Source organism: Lepisma saccharinum, chromosome 2 (genome assembly GCF_977018435.1).
Source record: "Lepisma saccharinum chromosome 2, izLepSacc3.1, whole genome shotgun sequence".
Lineage (NCBI taxonomy): Eukaryota > Metazoa > Arthropoda > Insecta > Zygentoma > Lepismatidae > Lepisma > Lepisma saccharinum.
Window position 1 is genome coordinate 201457360 of NC_139230.1, and position 17253 is coordinate 201474612.

Here is a 17253-nt window from a genome sequence, read left to right on the forward strand (position 1 = left end):
TTGTTGTGTTTCACATATTTTTTACATAATATACATGATAAGTTGTTTACTCTATTATGATACATCCGGTATTTTAGTATTGTTTGTGTGTTAAATATGCATTACTGAATATTACATACAGTGCTGTAATTGATTTTTAATTACTTTTTCTACAATTGTTAAAAGATATTTTTGTTACTTTAATGGCGGTGTATGAAATATGATGCATGCTTTACTTCTAGGAACCCCCAGATATAGACATTTTGGAACTGGAAGGACAATCTACCATTCTTGAAAACCTTAGAACTAGCATGGTAGATGGTAAAACAGGAATAGTTTCCAATATTGGGAGAACAGTACTTGTTGGCAGCCATTATGCATTAGCCGTGAACATCAACTACTTCTATGCTCCTATTAAAAGCTCTGAATTCAGGTAATTTTCTAATCTTACTCTAATGGGGATTGAACCTATACTCTCTCCCACACTATGTGTTTTTCTTTACCCCTTTGCCATTTGGCCACCCATGAAGTTGTTTGTACATGTGGGATTCTGACAACATTTATTTCTCTAATAATGTATTTTATGCAGGAAGAGGGTTCAAATATTCATGTTATGTACAGAGTGTCCCAAAATAGTGTTCACACTCTTTGTACGTCAATAACAGGAACACTAATAACAGCAAGCCTGAATGTTTTTTTTGGTGTCACATACCTTAAAGTTATAGATGTTAGAAATGACCACCATTGGCAGTAATAAGTTATGTGCAATCTGAACAGATTGATAAACAACAGATACGGTTTCTGCGGGAAGGGAAGCATAGGTTGTCTCAGTTGCATGTCTCGCGTCACTCAGTGTCTCTGGCTTTGTGACGTACACACCATTCATCACAGTTCCCCACAGGTAGTAACTTAACTGTGTTAAATCAGGAGATCTGAATGGATATTTGACTTCTTACATTTCTCGAAAGAAAAATTTCTCACCTCTGCCATTTTGTGTACACTCTTGGCAGGCTGTGACAGGACTAAAAACAAAAGAAGGCCTATATGCTCTCACATGTGCTCAACATAGACATCGCAGCTTGAAATGCAAAAGACCAGTCAAGTCATGTTTAATAGTTTCTCTGTTATTAAAATTTAAAGAGTGTAAATATTATTTTGGTACACTCTGTAGCTTTGAATTTTGAATCAAATAATATAAGTTTTATTCAGAACTTTGAGTTCAATCTCATGATTTGTTCTTGTTAGAAGTACTAATTTAAAGAGATCATAGATTGTAAAATTAACCAAGAAAATAATCACAGTACCCGTCAGCTCAGTAGCTGAGCGCATTAAGTGGTTGACTTTCAATCTCGCCACTGAAGTTGTCGTCTCAGCCTGGCCATGGCTGTTTGTTGTACCCCTTCACCAATTTCATATAATCATCATTCATCTTCATTGTCACAATTAGCCAAACAGTAGGCAGGGTGACGTTAAATAAAGGTAAAGTTCCCCGTGCATATAGCACCATGCCATGAAGGCACATTTAGGGGATATGTGGGGGTAGGGGCCTCACACATTCTTGATCTCGGCATTTTGGAGGTGATGTGATCAGCACCATGCTCTGGCTTCCTTCCCCCCCAGGGTTGCCCTCAGGTACCCATTGATTTGACGCTGGGAGCCCGAGAGCCACTTTATGTGGGAGAAGGCTGGAAAATTTCCGACCTTAGAACACCCACCCTGGGTATCGAAACCAGGTCGGTCTCCTGTATGGCAGTCAGATGCACTACCGACTTGACCACCATTAAATAACAAAATTTATATTCAATAATTAGAGGCATGTATATTTCGTTTTTGAAGAAAACACGAAGTGTGAAATAACACATAAAAAGGTAAAGTGCTCCCCTGTGCTTAGCACCACTCCATGAAGGTGTATAGGGGGTGTGGGGTTAATGCCACAATGTGAAATAACACATTGTAATGTTAATTTTTCAACTATACAGCTAAGAGTTTATTTTAATAGCAAATTTCCAATGGTAAGTTGTGTCATCGTCGTAGGGTTAGGCATTACACATAACGTTATGCAAGATAGTGCATATTTCAGGATATAGATGTCTCATTTTCATTGCCGGTGACTATACCTAATCAGTATTTTTCAGGAATTTTGAACTATTTTAAGTTTTTTTTAACCTACTTCAGGATTTTTTGAGCCTAAGCTATGATTTTTAGGACCTATTTTAGGACTTTTAGAACCTATTTTAGGATTTTTAGAGCCTATTAGGAACCTAAAAGCACACTTTTTAGAACCTAAAAATCAGCATTCTAATCATAACACACACTCATAATTTTGGATCAACCTTGATTCTTCCTTCTGGATTGGAAAGTTATGAGCAAGACATGGTAAAAGAACACAACGTGGATAAAATTTATATAAAATTGATTAAAAGTTATAAAAATTTTATCTGAAATCATGCCAGTAGAAGATCACAAAATGACTGTGACTATATCTTGGTTAATTTTACATTGTATTCCGTGAATATGAACTTTTTTGTAATCATATATTGTAATGTAATTTTTTCGTAATAGATTGGCCTTAGCAGTTCCAGTGAACCACACAATTATTCAGGTTTCAAATCAGGATTCAAAAGACGGTCTTCGTATTGTTAATCCACAAGGAGCACTGCTTGCTCCCTGGAAATATTGTGGTGGTGATGAAGATGATATTGTTGAAGAAGTATCTAAAAAAATAGCAGAAAATCACAAATCATGTAAGTATTATTTTTATTTTATGTAACTATTTTTGAACAGTTTTGATTTCTAATCATATCCAGGTGGTCTACACTTGTTTATTACTGATATGCATTTGGTAGACACCTAATCTCTTGTTAGACACAATTCTAAAATTCAGTAATTAAAAAATCCACATTTGAAATAGAATGTAATGGTAAATTCTTCGTAGAAAGTAAGTTTGCTAATGTAGCAGTTTGTTTTCATGATCACTTGTTGTGTCATAAGTAGAGAAACCCAGTTTTACAAGGATAACATTCACTGTTTTGGCATGAGCTTTTACTTGTTTCAACTTTCATCACATCATGTGGTTTCTTCGGGAAGATGAAAAGGATGTAGGAAAAACATGATAAAACATTGTTAAAAATGGTAAAACAGTAGTCAGAAGTAAAAATTAAGGCTTTCCAGTTGCCAGCCACAGCGTGACAGGATAACTTGTGACTACCTTTGTAACCTCTTAACAACCTACATTTTATCATGTTTTAACCTAAATCTTGTCCACTGTCCCGAAGAAGCCATATGATGTGAAAGCTTGAGGATATGAAGGTACATGTCAAAACAGTGAACATATTACCTTTGTGAAAATTTGGCACGTGGTTTGACTGATGCTTTAGAGTCATTCCATGCCAAATCAACGCAGATATGTGCAATTTTTAACCTGACCATCTCCGATTTTCATGAAACTTGAGGAGTTGAAACTATGCATGGAACTTAGTAACTATGAAAATTTTTAGTCTCGTGCATCTTGTAATTGTTAAATTATTCAAGGTCAAAGTTTGCAGAAATTGCCTTTTTTGAGCCCGCTTAGCTATACTAAATCTGCTGTAACTCCTCCACAATTCTGCCTAGAAAGCTCAAATAAAGCTTATTGTACAAGGAATTGAAAAAGCTTTCCAGTGATATATAACAAACCTACCTTTGGATAAAAATATAATTTTGTCACGTGACCTTGACTTTTGACCTTGAATATCTCAAAACATGTCATCACCAAAAATCGTGAAAAAAATATATTTGGTCCCTGATACCATACTATAAAACATATCAAAAAATCATTCTGGGACTGCAATGGGATCAGAAGATACAAAATAATATGTGTAACTATGTGACTGATAAAAGCCCCATTACATGAACTATGAAGAGTCAAATGTCCCTTAACACTCCCTACAAAATGTGAAGGAGTTATCCTGGGTATAATTGGTCATGAAAGAAATAGGTTAGGCACAGGGAGATCCCTAGCCGTGTGTGTCAAGTGCAGATCCGGCATATTGTTGACCGCCATATTGAATTCAACGCAAAAATTTCAAAGGAAAGGGGGTGATGTGATATATCAAATGAGGCTAGAATTTCACGAGAAATGAAGTGACGAAGGTTTATCCAACATATATTTAACCAGCAAAAATTTATTACTGCATGCTTGTAACCATTTTCTCCTTTTCGAGGTGTTAAAAACAAAGCATTGGAATGCTCCTAACGTGTTAGGAACTCATCGAGATCACGCTGACATCTTGGGAGAGAAAGAAGTATACGCACCATTGCATATGATTTTAATCAGCTACATTCACCAAATAGTTGAATAGTGAAGAATATTGGGAAAAGTATCTCAAACAATTAAGTGACACTTCCTTTGGAATGAAAAATTCTTCATTGACGAGGCTAATTTTTATGTTCACGGTGAAATTAATAAAAGTAATATGCAATACCTGTGATTTGCTCAGTCGAATGGTTGTTGCTGGTAAGCTAATTATGTGGTATAATGTATGGCGAACGGAAATGGTTGGTTCATATTCAACAACGGAACCTTAAATGGTGAGGGCTTCTTGGATTTGTTAAGTGAACAGGTTTTTTCACCCTTGCTTACGGGATATGGCACTTTTCGAGAGTTTTGAAACAGGACAGAGTGTGACCACACTATGTGGACATTTTTGCAATTTCTTATGGTAATTTTCTAGGTAGATTGATGGGCACACGGGGATCTATTAAAAGGCCTGCACATTCCCCAGATCTAACATCTTAGGAGGACTTTTACCTTCAGAAACATTTGAAGAGAATGGTGCATGCACTAAAAGTCCCTGATATTGACCATCTGAGAGAAGGCATAGTTGCTGCTTGTGATGTTGTTTCACATGCTACATTGCCAAATGTTCTATGCGAGTGGGAGAGACGTCAACGAGTGTGCTCACAGGAACATTGACAATATTATAATGTGCATATATCATAAGTGAAAGATATGTGTATAACTTTTTGCTGGCGTAAGATACGTTGGAAAATCCTTCGTCACTTCATTTCTCGTGAAATTCTAGCCTCATTTGATATATCACATCACCCCCTTTCCTTTGAAATTTTTGCGTTGAATTCAATATGGCGGTCAACAATATGCCGGATCTGCACTTGACACACACGGCTAGGGATCTCCCTGTGCCTAACCTATTTCTTTCATGACCAATTATACCCAGGATAACTCCTTCACATTTTGTAGGGAGTGTTAAGGGACATTTGACTCTTCATAGTTCATGTAATGGGGCTTTTATCAGTCACATAGTTACACATATTATTTTGTATCTTCTGATCCCATTGCAGTCCCAGAATGATTTTTTGATATGTTTTATAGTATGGAATGAGGGACCAAATATATTTTTTTTCACGATTTTTGGTGATGACATGTTTTGAGATATTCAAGGTCAAAAGTCAAGGTCGCATGACAAAATTATATTTTTATCCAAAGGTAGGCTTGTTATATATCACTGGAAAGCTTATTCAATTCCCTGTACAATAAGCTTTATTTGAGCTTCTTAGGCGAAATAGGGGCGGAGTTACAGCAGATTTAGTATAGCTAAGCGGGCTCAAAAAGGGCAATTTCTGCTAACTTTGACCTTGAATAATTTAACAATTACAAGACGCACAAGACTAAAAATTTTCATAGTTACTAAGTTCCATGCATAGTTTCAACTACCTAAATTTCATGAAAATCGGAGATGGTCAGGTCAAAGGGTGTGTTGATTTCGCATGGAATGACTCTTTATCTAAATACAGGCTTTTGGTAATAAAAGTGCACATAAAATCATGGGTTTACTGCATACTTGCAAGAAAACAGTTATATAATTTGTAATATACAGACAAAATAATACATCCATTAGCAGGTATGGATTTGATCAGTTGCAATCACTGTGCAGACGAACTTGGATCCGCAGATTCACCAACTGGGATATGTATTGCGCTCGACATACACATGCCCTAATGTTTCGAAGATATTTTGAGATTTATATTAAGTAATGACACATTTATTTCATAATCTGTGCACAGAAAGTACTTTATAAATTGAGACAAAAGAAGCAAAAATACATTCCGCTTGACATGCATGTGCAGGTTTTGATGTGTTGTGTGGTTGGCAATACTGCAGATTTTCTCTGTGTGTGTGTGATCTAAACAGCTTGGCGGTTGAGGCAAGACTGACATGGAAGATTCTGAGCTTAGTTTTTGCGTGGATTGATACATAAAACCTGCTGCAAAGTTAGCTTGATGCTTGGCTTAGACTGCACAGCCATGGTGCAGGACAATACTGATATGTACTAGTCTTAATTCTGATGTTTCAGAGCCTTGGTCTGTCTCTCTGTTTAGGAATAGGTTATTGAATCATTGCATGTCTGTAGTATTGTATTTCCCTACATGTTAACCACAATTGTTTATGCTAACTACACCCCAGATCTGTGTGAATTGAAATGCCTATCCTATCCTATCCTATCCTAACCTAACCTAACCTAACCTGGTGAATGATGTGAAATGAACTGCAAGATGCAAAGTCAACTCTTAAACATGAAATCCAAATTTTATTTACCTACGCAACACTTGGCCACGGTGGTTCAGTCGGTAACGCATCTGACTACCATGCGAAAGGTCCCGGGTTCGATCCCCGGCCGGTTCAAATCCGGGAACTTTTCTAACGTTGGAAGCGGCCCCGGTGCCCACCCAGCATCGAATAACATGGGTACCTGCGGAAATCTGGGGGGTAAAGGTGGTCAGGGGCGTGGTGCTGATCACATCACCCCCACTCACGATCGGATCAAGAAAGTGTTGGGCTTTACCCCCACACCTTCTATATGCCTTCATGGCGTGGTGCTAAGCACAGGGGAACACTTTACTTTTTTTTTTACGCAACACATTATGAGGTCGGTATTCTCCTGTGAGTTATGCAAAATTAATGGAGAATTGATTATTTCTGCTGTAAATATTTCAGAAGCATAAATGGACTCTGGAATAAACTTACTATCGTTAATACTTAATGCGCTATTAGGAAATGTTTATTGTGTGTAATAAGTGTAGTTCTTGTATCAAATTTAGGATTATAGTCATCATTTTAATACCAAAATGTCATTTTATAACTGCTTTTTGACCCTGAAATTTGCCTAGTTTTGGTACAAATATATTGATCTTTTTTCACCATAAATATGTGATTGATGTGTTATAATGTGAACAAATCTGCTTAGGAGTTCATTGTGCAACCAGTGCGAAGAACCAACCAAAGAAATTCTATTCATGACACTTAAGGAGAGATGTCAGTATTAACCCTCTGTTACGTGCATCATTTTTTATATAATAAACTTAGGCACATGGGTACACCTCTCCCCCCCAACACTTTAACTATCTTTAAGGTGTGAAATAGACCATGAATTATACAAGTTTGCTGAACGTTCTTTCTTTGTATTTCTTTTATGATCACTGCAAATTTTCTGGTGCACTATCTAAATGACAATATTATATAGTAGGGATGGGCTGATATGAAATTTTGGCTGATACCGATAAAATACCGATATAAAACTTACCGATACCAATAACCGATATTTTACCGATCTGATATAAAATTAGAAATAGTCCTTGAAGAACCTGACATGTTCATTGATCTCCTTAATAAATGTGTGTTTCAAGGTGACTGCAGTGCAAAAGGATGAATATTTAGACATTTACTTTATTAGAAAGTAGGGCATGAAGATTATCCACAAAAATTACAATAAAATGGTAGAATTTTGCACCAAATTATAAGATATTTATTGATATATCGGATCGGTAAAATAATCGGTAATTATACCGATAAACTGATTCACCAATTTCGGCAGATACCGATAGAGTACTGATTAATCGGTCCCATTCCTATTATATAGTTAACTTCAGTCACATGCTTGTATAGTTGTCTCCCATGGACCTAAATACATAACAACCGAAGTGGTGTCATGTTAACTTTCAGTCAAGCAATCACTTTCATCACTAAATATATTGCTATGTGTCCTCCCCTTCCTCACTAACCCACTTCCACACAACATAGGAATATGCTCTGTGCCTTGCCTTTCAACGCTTTGATATTTTTCTTGATCCACATTTGGGCACCTGGGGAACAACTATACCCCAAGCACGTGACTGACATTAAGTTTGTAATATTACATGGCTTAGACGTGCAGCAGAACTTAAAACAAAGTCAAAGAAAGAACATTCAGCTACACAAAAGCACTCACGTGCAGTGTAGTTCACAGTGTTGCAATCTCACACTGAATATCAATGGAGGACACAGGTACCTCATGCACCTAACTAAGGGTTATCTCAGTCATAATTTCACTGAATTATGTCATTCTTTTCAGGTAAGAGGGATTTGATGCAACAACTACTGTTGGATGTTAGGAACACAAGGAAAGTCTGGAACCTTTGGGAACAAAATCCACATAGCTATATTTACAACAGCTTTGTATTTACTGATGGAGGTCTTACTTTGGTTTACCCTGCAAGGTATGGACTTTTGTTTCGGTTATAATTTTATTATTTTCTCTCAAAGATTTTAAGTTTCTTTATTCTTTGCATATACCTTATATGTAAGTGTTAAGATATTGTATAATTTGATAAGAGAACGTGCCTTGTGCTTCTAATTATGTTTAACATGTGCATTGATTGGGAGAATTATTAGGTAAAGTTCCTCATTCATGTAGTACCTTGCCATGATGGCACATTTTAAGGGATTTTGGAGGTGATGTGATCAGCACCATACTCTGGCTGCCTTTACCACCAGGGTTTCTCCCAGGTACCCATTGATTTGAGGCTGGGTGAGCCCCAGAGCCACTTTATGTGGGGACAAGGTCGGATAAATTTCGACCTTAGATCACCCACCCTGTGAATCGAAACTGGGTCTCCTGGGTGGCAGTCGGAAGCCCTATTGACCAGACAACCATGGCTCATTTGGGAGAACTAATATAATTATCAAATTTTTATAACCTCTAATTATGATTATTTTATTCAAGTCAGCTTTTGTGGTGTAGTAGTCAATATAACATGCTATAAAGTTAGTGGCCATGAGTTTGACCACATTGAGTGGTCAATTCATGTTCTGACCACTGTATGTTTTGGGTTCAACTCCTAAAAAGAGTCAGAAAAATGACAAAGCAAGAAAAATACAAGATACAAATGGACCATATATTGAGTTCTTAGGTGATTCCTTGCTTTCAAGCAAATAGAATTTTCTTCTTCACCTTGTGGACCTTGAGTTTAAAATGGTACCCTAACCACTATACATTGTGCCTTAACCAGGGATCAAACCCAGGGCCCCTTGGTTAGAAGGTACAGCATTTCTGCTATGCCAACAAAGAGGTCCTATTCATATTCAGACTGTGTAGGGAAACTTGTACAGCCCGTTTGTTCAAATAGTCACTGGAACAAACTTGACAATACACAGCTGCTTAATTATCTAGTGACTAAGTTTTCTTAATTTGTTCCAGTGCCTCTGTTGGCATAGTGCTAACGTCATCACCTTGTAATCAAGGAGTCCCATGTTCAATACCCAGTAGAGGTATAGACAGTAGTTTGGATCCCACTTTAAATTATAGGTCCAGTCCAGATTAGCCTATCTGTGCATAAAGTGGACTTAAAACAAAATTTCAAAGAAATTTAAATTTAATCTTTGGCAGACAGAGCCTTGCGTGTCCGGATAGCCTCTTTGGATGGGACATTTTTAAGTGCACGCTGTTCAAAATTGCTGTGAAGTACAAAAAGGAATCATAGCTTGAGAACTAATTGTCATAGAGAGGTGACATTGGTTTTGTTTTCTTTCTTAAAGACAGAGCTTTTAGTAGAGGTAAAATTTATACATTGTGCCTCCCAATAATGAATGTTGGGAAGGAGAAGAAAAAAATGAATTTTAAAAAGAATTGGCATATGATACACCCTGTAGCCCCCACCATAGACTGAGGTGAATGAAAAGAATGTAGTATGTAGCAGTGATATATTCCTACCACCGTGCGAAGTTTCATTGAAAACAGGCTGATACTACTTGTGTAATTGTTATTGTTATTGATTTACTTTATTTTACTTCGTGTTTTGTGCCTCTTGGCTAATTTGCGAAGATGGGGATGAGTGATGAAATGATGAAATTGATGAATGGACATTCACAAACAACCATGCCCGAGCGGGATTCGAACCCGGGACCCTTGGCGTCACAGCGTGATGTGCTAACCGCTCGGCCACAGGATCCGGCACTACTTGTGTAAAAAAGAATAACAATGTATAAGAGTGACCATGTTGACAGCTTACGGAAACAATACCCAGAATTTCAATAGTAACAACAGATATATTGTTTTGTAATTTGAGTATGTCATACCTTTATATGCATACTAATGAACAAGAAAGACAGAACTGAAATATCTTGTGTAGTTTTTAAGAAATGACATGTTAATTGCTGCCACATGGTGGTGGGAGATATATCTCCCATCCCTCAGCTAGAGGTCAATTTGTTTCACTGCCATTCTAAGAAAATGCTGAACCACTGTCATCGTTAGAAACAAAATGCCAATATAAGTAAATTAAGGTTTAATCGCACACACACAGACATCCAGTACAGGACATTTCTCTTGCCGGTTACAGAATAATGTCCTGCCAAAAATAATACACAAGATATTCACATCCAGAAAATACACAGATTACTCACATCTACTGCTTTTCTATTTCTAACATTCTCCCACCTAGAGTCACGCAAAGACAATTAGTGACTCTACACAATCAATAGTGTTCATAACATGAGTTTTGTACTAACAAACTCGGCTTCTGTGGAGGCTTCACTCTTCTTCCCAGTCAAGTGGTGGTGACCCTCGGAGCACTTTCCTTTTCAGGTACTGTCTTTTCCTTTAAAATTGTCATTACCTACAAGAACCACTTTGCCAAGCTTCACTTCTCTACAAGGCCTTTTTGCATTCCAATGTTGCACTAACTGACCCAAGTATTCACTGTGAAATCTACATCTTAGTGTCTCATGGATTCTTCAACAATACTTCCACCGTTTATGTAGATTTACCTTCTGTATCTCATCAAGGTCAGACATTCCTACTTCTCTGATCTGTTGTAGAATCATGGAGGGTGTCAAGGGCTCAAGGTCTGAATTATCTTCAGATATGTAGGTTAGTGGTCGAGCATTCATGACAGCTTCATAATCACATAGCACAGTAATAAATTCCTCATAGGTCAGTGAAGCTTTCCCTAAATTTTTTTTCAATAGTTGCTTCATGACTCTGATCAAACACTACTACCATCCTCCCCACCAGACAACTGTGGGTGGATTGAATCTCCACTGAATGCGCTTGACCATTGCAAAAACAACTACATCTTCCCATTCTAGCTTGCTCAACAAATTCTCAGTGCCTACAAAATTTGTCCCACTGTCACTGTAAACAACTAGTGGTCTACCTCGTCGAGCAATGAATCTTCGAAATGACTGAATAAAATCTCCAGATCATAAGCCAGAAGTTAACTCTAAATGTACAGCTCTATAAACAGTACAAGTAAATATGCAAATCCAAGCCTTTTCTCCACTTTGAAGTATAACAGGTCCAGCTAGATCCACTCCTGTTATTTCAAATACTGCTACATCTCTGACTTGATGTTCAGGTAAAGACACCGGCATTACTTCCTTTCTTTTAGCATTATGTCTCGGACAAATCACGCAACCCTTCACCACAGAATGAATAGTTTTTCTGCCTTTCAATATCCAAAACTGTTCTCTAAGAGTACTCATCAGACCTTGTATACCTGCATGACAAGCTTCAATATGTTTATGATAAATAAGCCTCTTCACAGTTGGATGTGAGCTTGGCAAGACAGCCGGACACCAAAATGTTTCTTTATCTGTAAGCTCTAGGATTTTAGTTTTCAGTCTTATGATTTGTTCCTTGTCTTCAAATGGACACAAACATTTCAGCTTGTCTTCCACACCATCATAAGAATCTCTTTGTACAAGTCGAATGACTACCTTTTCAGCAGCATTTACCTCTTCTATTGACAATTCTGCTGTCCTATGGTTCTTTGGATGACGCCAATTAAAAATGAATCTTCTGATCCACCCTATCAGTCGAACAATCTGTTCATATCTGGAAAATCTGTGATAGTACCAGTCATCCCTTTCTTTAATATTAGCTAAACTAGATACAATTGTCTTCTTCTTCTCTTGGGTAATAATTTCTTCTTGACATGTATACCTTTGTTCAGGCCATTCACTCTTAGCTTCTTTTAACCACAATGGACCTTCCCACCATCTTGATTTCATTAACCGTTTGGGTGAACACCCTCTCGAAGAAAGATCAGCACAGTTCATAATACCTGATACATAATTCCAAGATTCTCTCTTACTCATCATTCTTATTTCACGCACACGATTTCCTACAAAGGTGTTCCATGCATCATTGCGTCTAATCCATGCAAGAACTGTAGTCGAATCTGTCTAAAAATAAATTGGTATGTCTCCAATGTCCAATGATTTGGTTACCGAAGCTATATGTAATTCTTCAACCCACTGTCTGAATTTTCTCCCCATTTCTTCAGGTACTTCTTCATTCCAACTCAATTGCCTGTACAAGGTTTTGAAGTTTATCACAATTAACAATGTCCTAGTCTTTGTCAAATCGCTTGAATTGGCTCCAGAGGGGTAACCAGTTCTTCACGTTACCATCAATTTTTTTAAGTTCCATTACCGGTAATTTGATCTTTCATTTGCAGTTTAGCGATGTCACACTAACTGTGTCATTACCATTGTTCAACACCTGCTTACTTAATAACTGTTCCGCCGTAGTCTTGATTCGATAAAAGCTACATGCATACTTATCTGAATTTTCTGCTTTGACGATCAAATCTTCTTCTTTGATATCGTAGTCCATCAACAAATCACTGTACTGTGTGTCAAGATCTTGTAATTTGCCGAATGTATCTTCCAACAAACTGAAATTATTTTGCACTTCCACTAAATCTGGGCAATCACGCTGCTTCAATGTTCTTCGCTACGCACGTAAACGACGATCTTGTTACTGTTCTTAATTTACTTATCTTTTCCATGGCATCTCAATCTTTGTGTTGCACAAAGTATCCCAGTCCTGTCAATGGTCGCCAAATGTTAGAAACAAAATGCCAATATAAGTAAATTAAGGTTTAATCACACACACACAGACATCCAGTACATGACATTTCTCTTGCCGGTCACAGAATAATGTCCTGCCAAAAATAATACACAGAATATTCACATCTTGCAAATACACAGATTACTGCTTTTCTATTTTTAACAGTCGTACTATAGTTTAAACAAGCAACATTTCTGAAATATCATTTAGAAATATGGGCTTTCAGACACATGTAGTGAGTTGGTGCTATTCTGATGCAACATGTTAAGATTTGTAATGAGAATATATTTATTTTTTGACTAAAGAATTAATTAAGTTTAAATTTCTATTTTCAGTGAAGCCAATCATTATCGTAGTAATAAAGATCCCTACAAGAATGTTATCTATCAGAGAACATCACAGAAAAAGGGATATGTCTTTTCAACAGTTGAAACTAGTAGAAATGGAACTACAGTAACATCAATAGCCATTTCATCTAGGGTGTCTGTTTCTAAAGCTGAGGAAACTGCTGTAGCTGCTGGTAATTTGATTCTATTACATTACATATTAGGGGCTGTTTGTTTTTTTTTGTTCATGGCTTCGATGTTTCATATGCAGGGGTTGATAAAACTAAAAGTAATTCAGTTGCCAGCCCATTTTTCTCAGGAGAGTTTTTTTTTATATGCAAGAAAGCCATTAATCCAACTAAGATAAGCTATGAAACGTGATCTTCAAACATTTAATTTATTAAATTTAGCTTCGAAGGTGAAAGTACTACATGTAAGCTATGGCAAAGTCTAGGTAAGAAATAATAGTTATATAGCAATGAAATATTAATGTTTCTAAGTAGGAATAGGAAACATCAAAATAGTATATTGAGAATGTTTAATTAGAAAATACTTTATCCAGTTATGTAAAACCTCAAACAAACATTTGTGCTATGATTAGACAAAACCTTTAAAATGTTTAAGTATGAGAATTAGAAAGTCACAATCTAGAATGGACTGACGTTTGGGGGAAACATTTTTATGTCTATTCTACAACATCATCATCATCCTTCGCCGTTTCCTGCCTGTGGCTGGGTTAGCATAGAAGTCAAGACTCTCCATTTTTTCATGGTCTTCCACCACTCCTTTCTTTCCACTCTCTTTCAATCTTGTTCTCTTCTCTTAACACTCTCCACTATCTGCTCTTTCCACCTACATCTTGGTCTCTCCCTTGGCCTTATTCCCACTCCTTGTGCATTGTAAGCTCTTACTGGTAGTCTTTCTGCATCCATCCTCTTCATGTGTCCGAACCATCTCATCTGTGCCTGATCTATCCTGTCCTGAAGCTTCACCACCCCCACTGTCTGTCGGATCTCCTCATTTCTTATTCTATCGCTTCTAGTCTTCCCCAATATACTCCTTAAAAATTTCATCTCCACTGTCTGCTTCTTTCTTTTGTCTCTCTCTGTCATTGTCCAAGTCTGTGCTCTGTACGTAATTATTGACACATAGTATGTGTTGTATATTATCTTCTTGCATTTCATAGGTACATCCCTGTTCCATATTAATCTTTGAATGCCTTGATGTAGTCCATCACCCATTTGTCCTCTTCTGTTTACCTCCTCATCTATTCTTCCACTTCTCTCAATTATGCTTCCTAGATATTTGAAGCTCTCCACTGCCCTCAACTCTTCAGTGTCCATCTTTATTTTTGGTTCATTTCTGGCTCTGTTTCTTGTTGTTATTATCACCTCGCTCTTTTCTGCACTGAATTTTATTCCTGCTCCTCTGATTTCCTCGTTCCAACTATCAAGCTGTCTCTGTACTTCTTCTTCCCTTCTTCCCCTTATTACTAAGTCATCAGCGAAAAACAGGGCCTTCATCTCTTCCTCTCCTATCTTCTTCCCCACCTCGTTGTTAATTGCATCCATTGTAATTATGAAGAGCAGTGGGGAAAGAGCACTTCCCTGTTTTGGTCCATTACTTACACTGATCCATCCTGTTCTTCCCACTGGTGTCTTCACACAGCTCTGCTTGGCCTTGTATGTGCTCTGCAGTGTGCACACTATTTCATCCTCGACTCCTTTCTCTCTTAGAGCCTTCCAAATTTTTGTTCTGTCCATGCTATCATATACCTTTTCTATATCTAGGAATGCCATAATCAAATCATTTCCATACTCGTAGTGCCTTCCCTGTGCCTTATGGTGAATATCAGATCTACTGTTGATCTGCCTCTTCTAAATCCATATTGTTCCTTTCTCATGTTCAGCTCTGTTACTTCCCTTATTCTTTTCTGTAATATTTTCTCATAAAACCTTTGCTGAGTGGCACAGTAGTGTTATTCCTCTGTAGTTTTTACATTCCTTTCTGTCCTCCATCTTGAATATGGGAACTATTAGTACCTTTGTCCAATCTCTTGGCACTTCTCTCTCTTGCTACACTGTTTTCAACACACTGTACAGCCACTGCACACCAATCACTCCTGCTCCTAGTATCATTTCCACTGGCACTTCATCTACTTCAGGTGCTCTACCGCTTTTCATTCTCTTCAGTGCTTCCTTCACTTCTTTCCACGTGAGATTCATTTTTTCCTTCCTGTTTTCTTTTTCCTTCACTTCTTTATGTTCATTTCCTTTTTTCACATTCAGTAATTTCTTTAAATGATTTCTCCACATTCTCCTTTTTTCTTCATCCTTTTCTACAACATTTCCTCTTTCATCGCTTAGTTTACAGCTGTCTCATCTTTCTCTTAACCTTTCTCTGACTAATCCATATAATACTTTCTCGTTCCCATCCACATCTTCTTCTAGCACTTTGGCTCATTCTTCCATCCACTTTCTTTTTTCCTCCTTTACTACTGTTCTTGCCTCTTTCTTCTTTTCAACGTACTCTTTTTGTGCATTTTGTGATTTAAATTTAAACCATTTTCTAAGTGCATCATTTTTGTTTCTCACTGCCTCTCTAGTACTTTCATTCCACCATGGTGTTTCTTTCTTCTTTATTTTCATGCTTGTAGTTTCACATACCTTTTTGGCTGCCTGTACTAATTCTGTTTTAAATCTTATCTGCTGCATGTGGTGTTCCGTGGAAGACCCGTTAGCCAACAGACAAATTTTTTGCCTAACTTCTATAACCGGTAGGTAGAGGGGCTTTGTAGTCTTACAGCTCACGTCAATGATACTAAGGTCGATTACACTGAAACAACACATTTATTCAATAAATGACACAATCGGTGTCATGGCCATCACCAGACATGGACACCATCATAACACAAAGGAAACAAAACAATATACAAGAAAGAATTGGTACTTACATAACATAACAGCCATTTAATTATATTACCTCTCGTACCTGGGGGCCACACACTTTTTGACACTCACATGCCACATCCCAATATTTGGCACTTGATGGGGCACAAAAACAAAAGGAGGGGTATTTTCCTGGAATGTCGGTGATATTGGCCTACTTCCTTCAGGTGACAAAGAACTTGGGAGATAATAGATGCACTTTCCTGACTTTCCAAAGGAGGATTGATGAATACAACTATGGATGCTGATGGATTCTTGGGGGATGCTCCAATGGTTCCATTTAGCATACCATGCACCCTGGATTTCCATATTTTGATATGGGACACACGGATTTCACTAAACCGGTGAAAACCGCACTGAGAATTCCTAGTGAGGCATTGGCTTCCATTTCCACAATGTTAGCACTCATCCTGGTCCATATTAAACTTTATATGGACATTGGGTGCCTATTCCCTGTGTAAATGCATTGTTCCCGGGCCACGTGGCCACTAACACACTGGGTTTGACTGGCAGCACAGCCTACAACCTGTTCTCAAGCAGGTAAATAACACAAGTGAGCTTGGGCGTCAAGCTCAAAAGATAATAAAGCATCTAGCCACTTTCTCTGTGACGTCACAGCCTTGGAAGCCTCTCATTGGCTGGCTGAGGTTACATGTGGCTTTTGCTGGTCTGTGGAAGGGGTTCCAATTCCTCCCACCAGATGGCAGAATTAGCAGGTGGTTGTGAAAAATACCTGGATGTAAAATGTAAACAAAGGTATTTTTTCACTTTTTTCTGGCCTATTTATGCCAGATAATTAAAAATGAGTTAACTTTTCATGATTTAGGCATT

The 17253-nt window shown here is 37.6% G+C and overlaps 1 protein-coding gene across 2 annotated transcripts in view; it reads left to right on the forward strand.

Moving 5' to 3' along the window:
• LOC145984265 (voltage-dependent calcium channel subunit alpha-2/delta-1-like) overlaps positions 1-17253 on the forward strand; it is a 102337-nt gene that overhangs the window by 68932 nt on the left and 16152 nt on the right. For both annotated transcript variants that reach the window (XM_083117875.1, XM_083117876.1), the window contains 4 exons: positions 222-412; positions 2542-2723; positions 8367-8511; positions 13484-13668. In XM_083117875.1, the coding sequence (XP_082974001.1) occupies positions 222-412; positions 2542-2723; positions 8367-8511; positions 13484-13668 (703 nt within the window). The remainder of the gene's footprint in view (positions 1-221; positions 413-2541; positions 2724-8366; positions 8512-13483; positions 13669-17253) is intronic.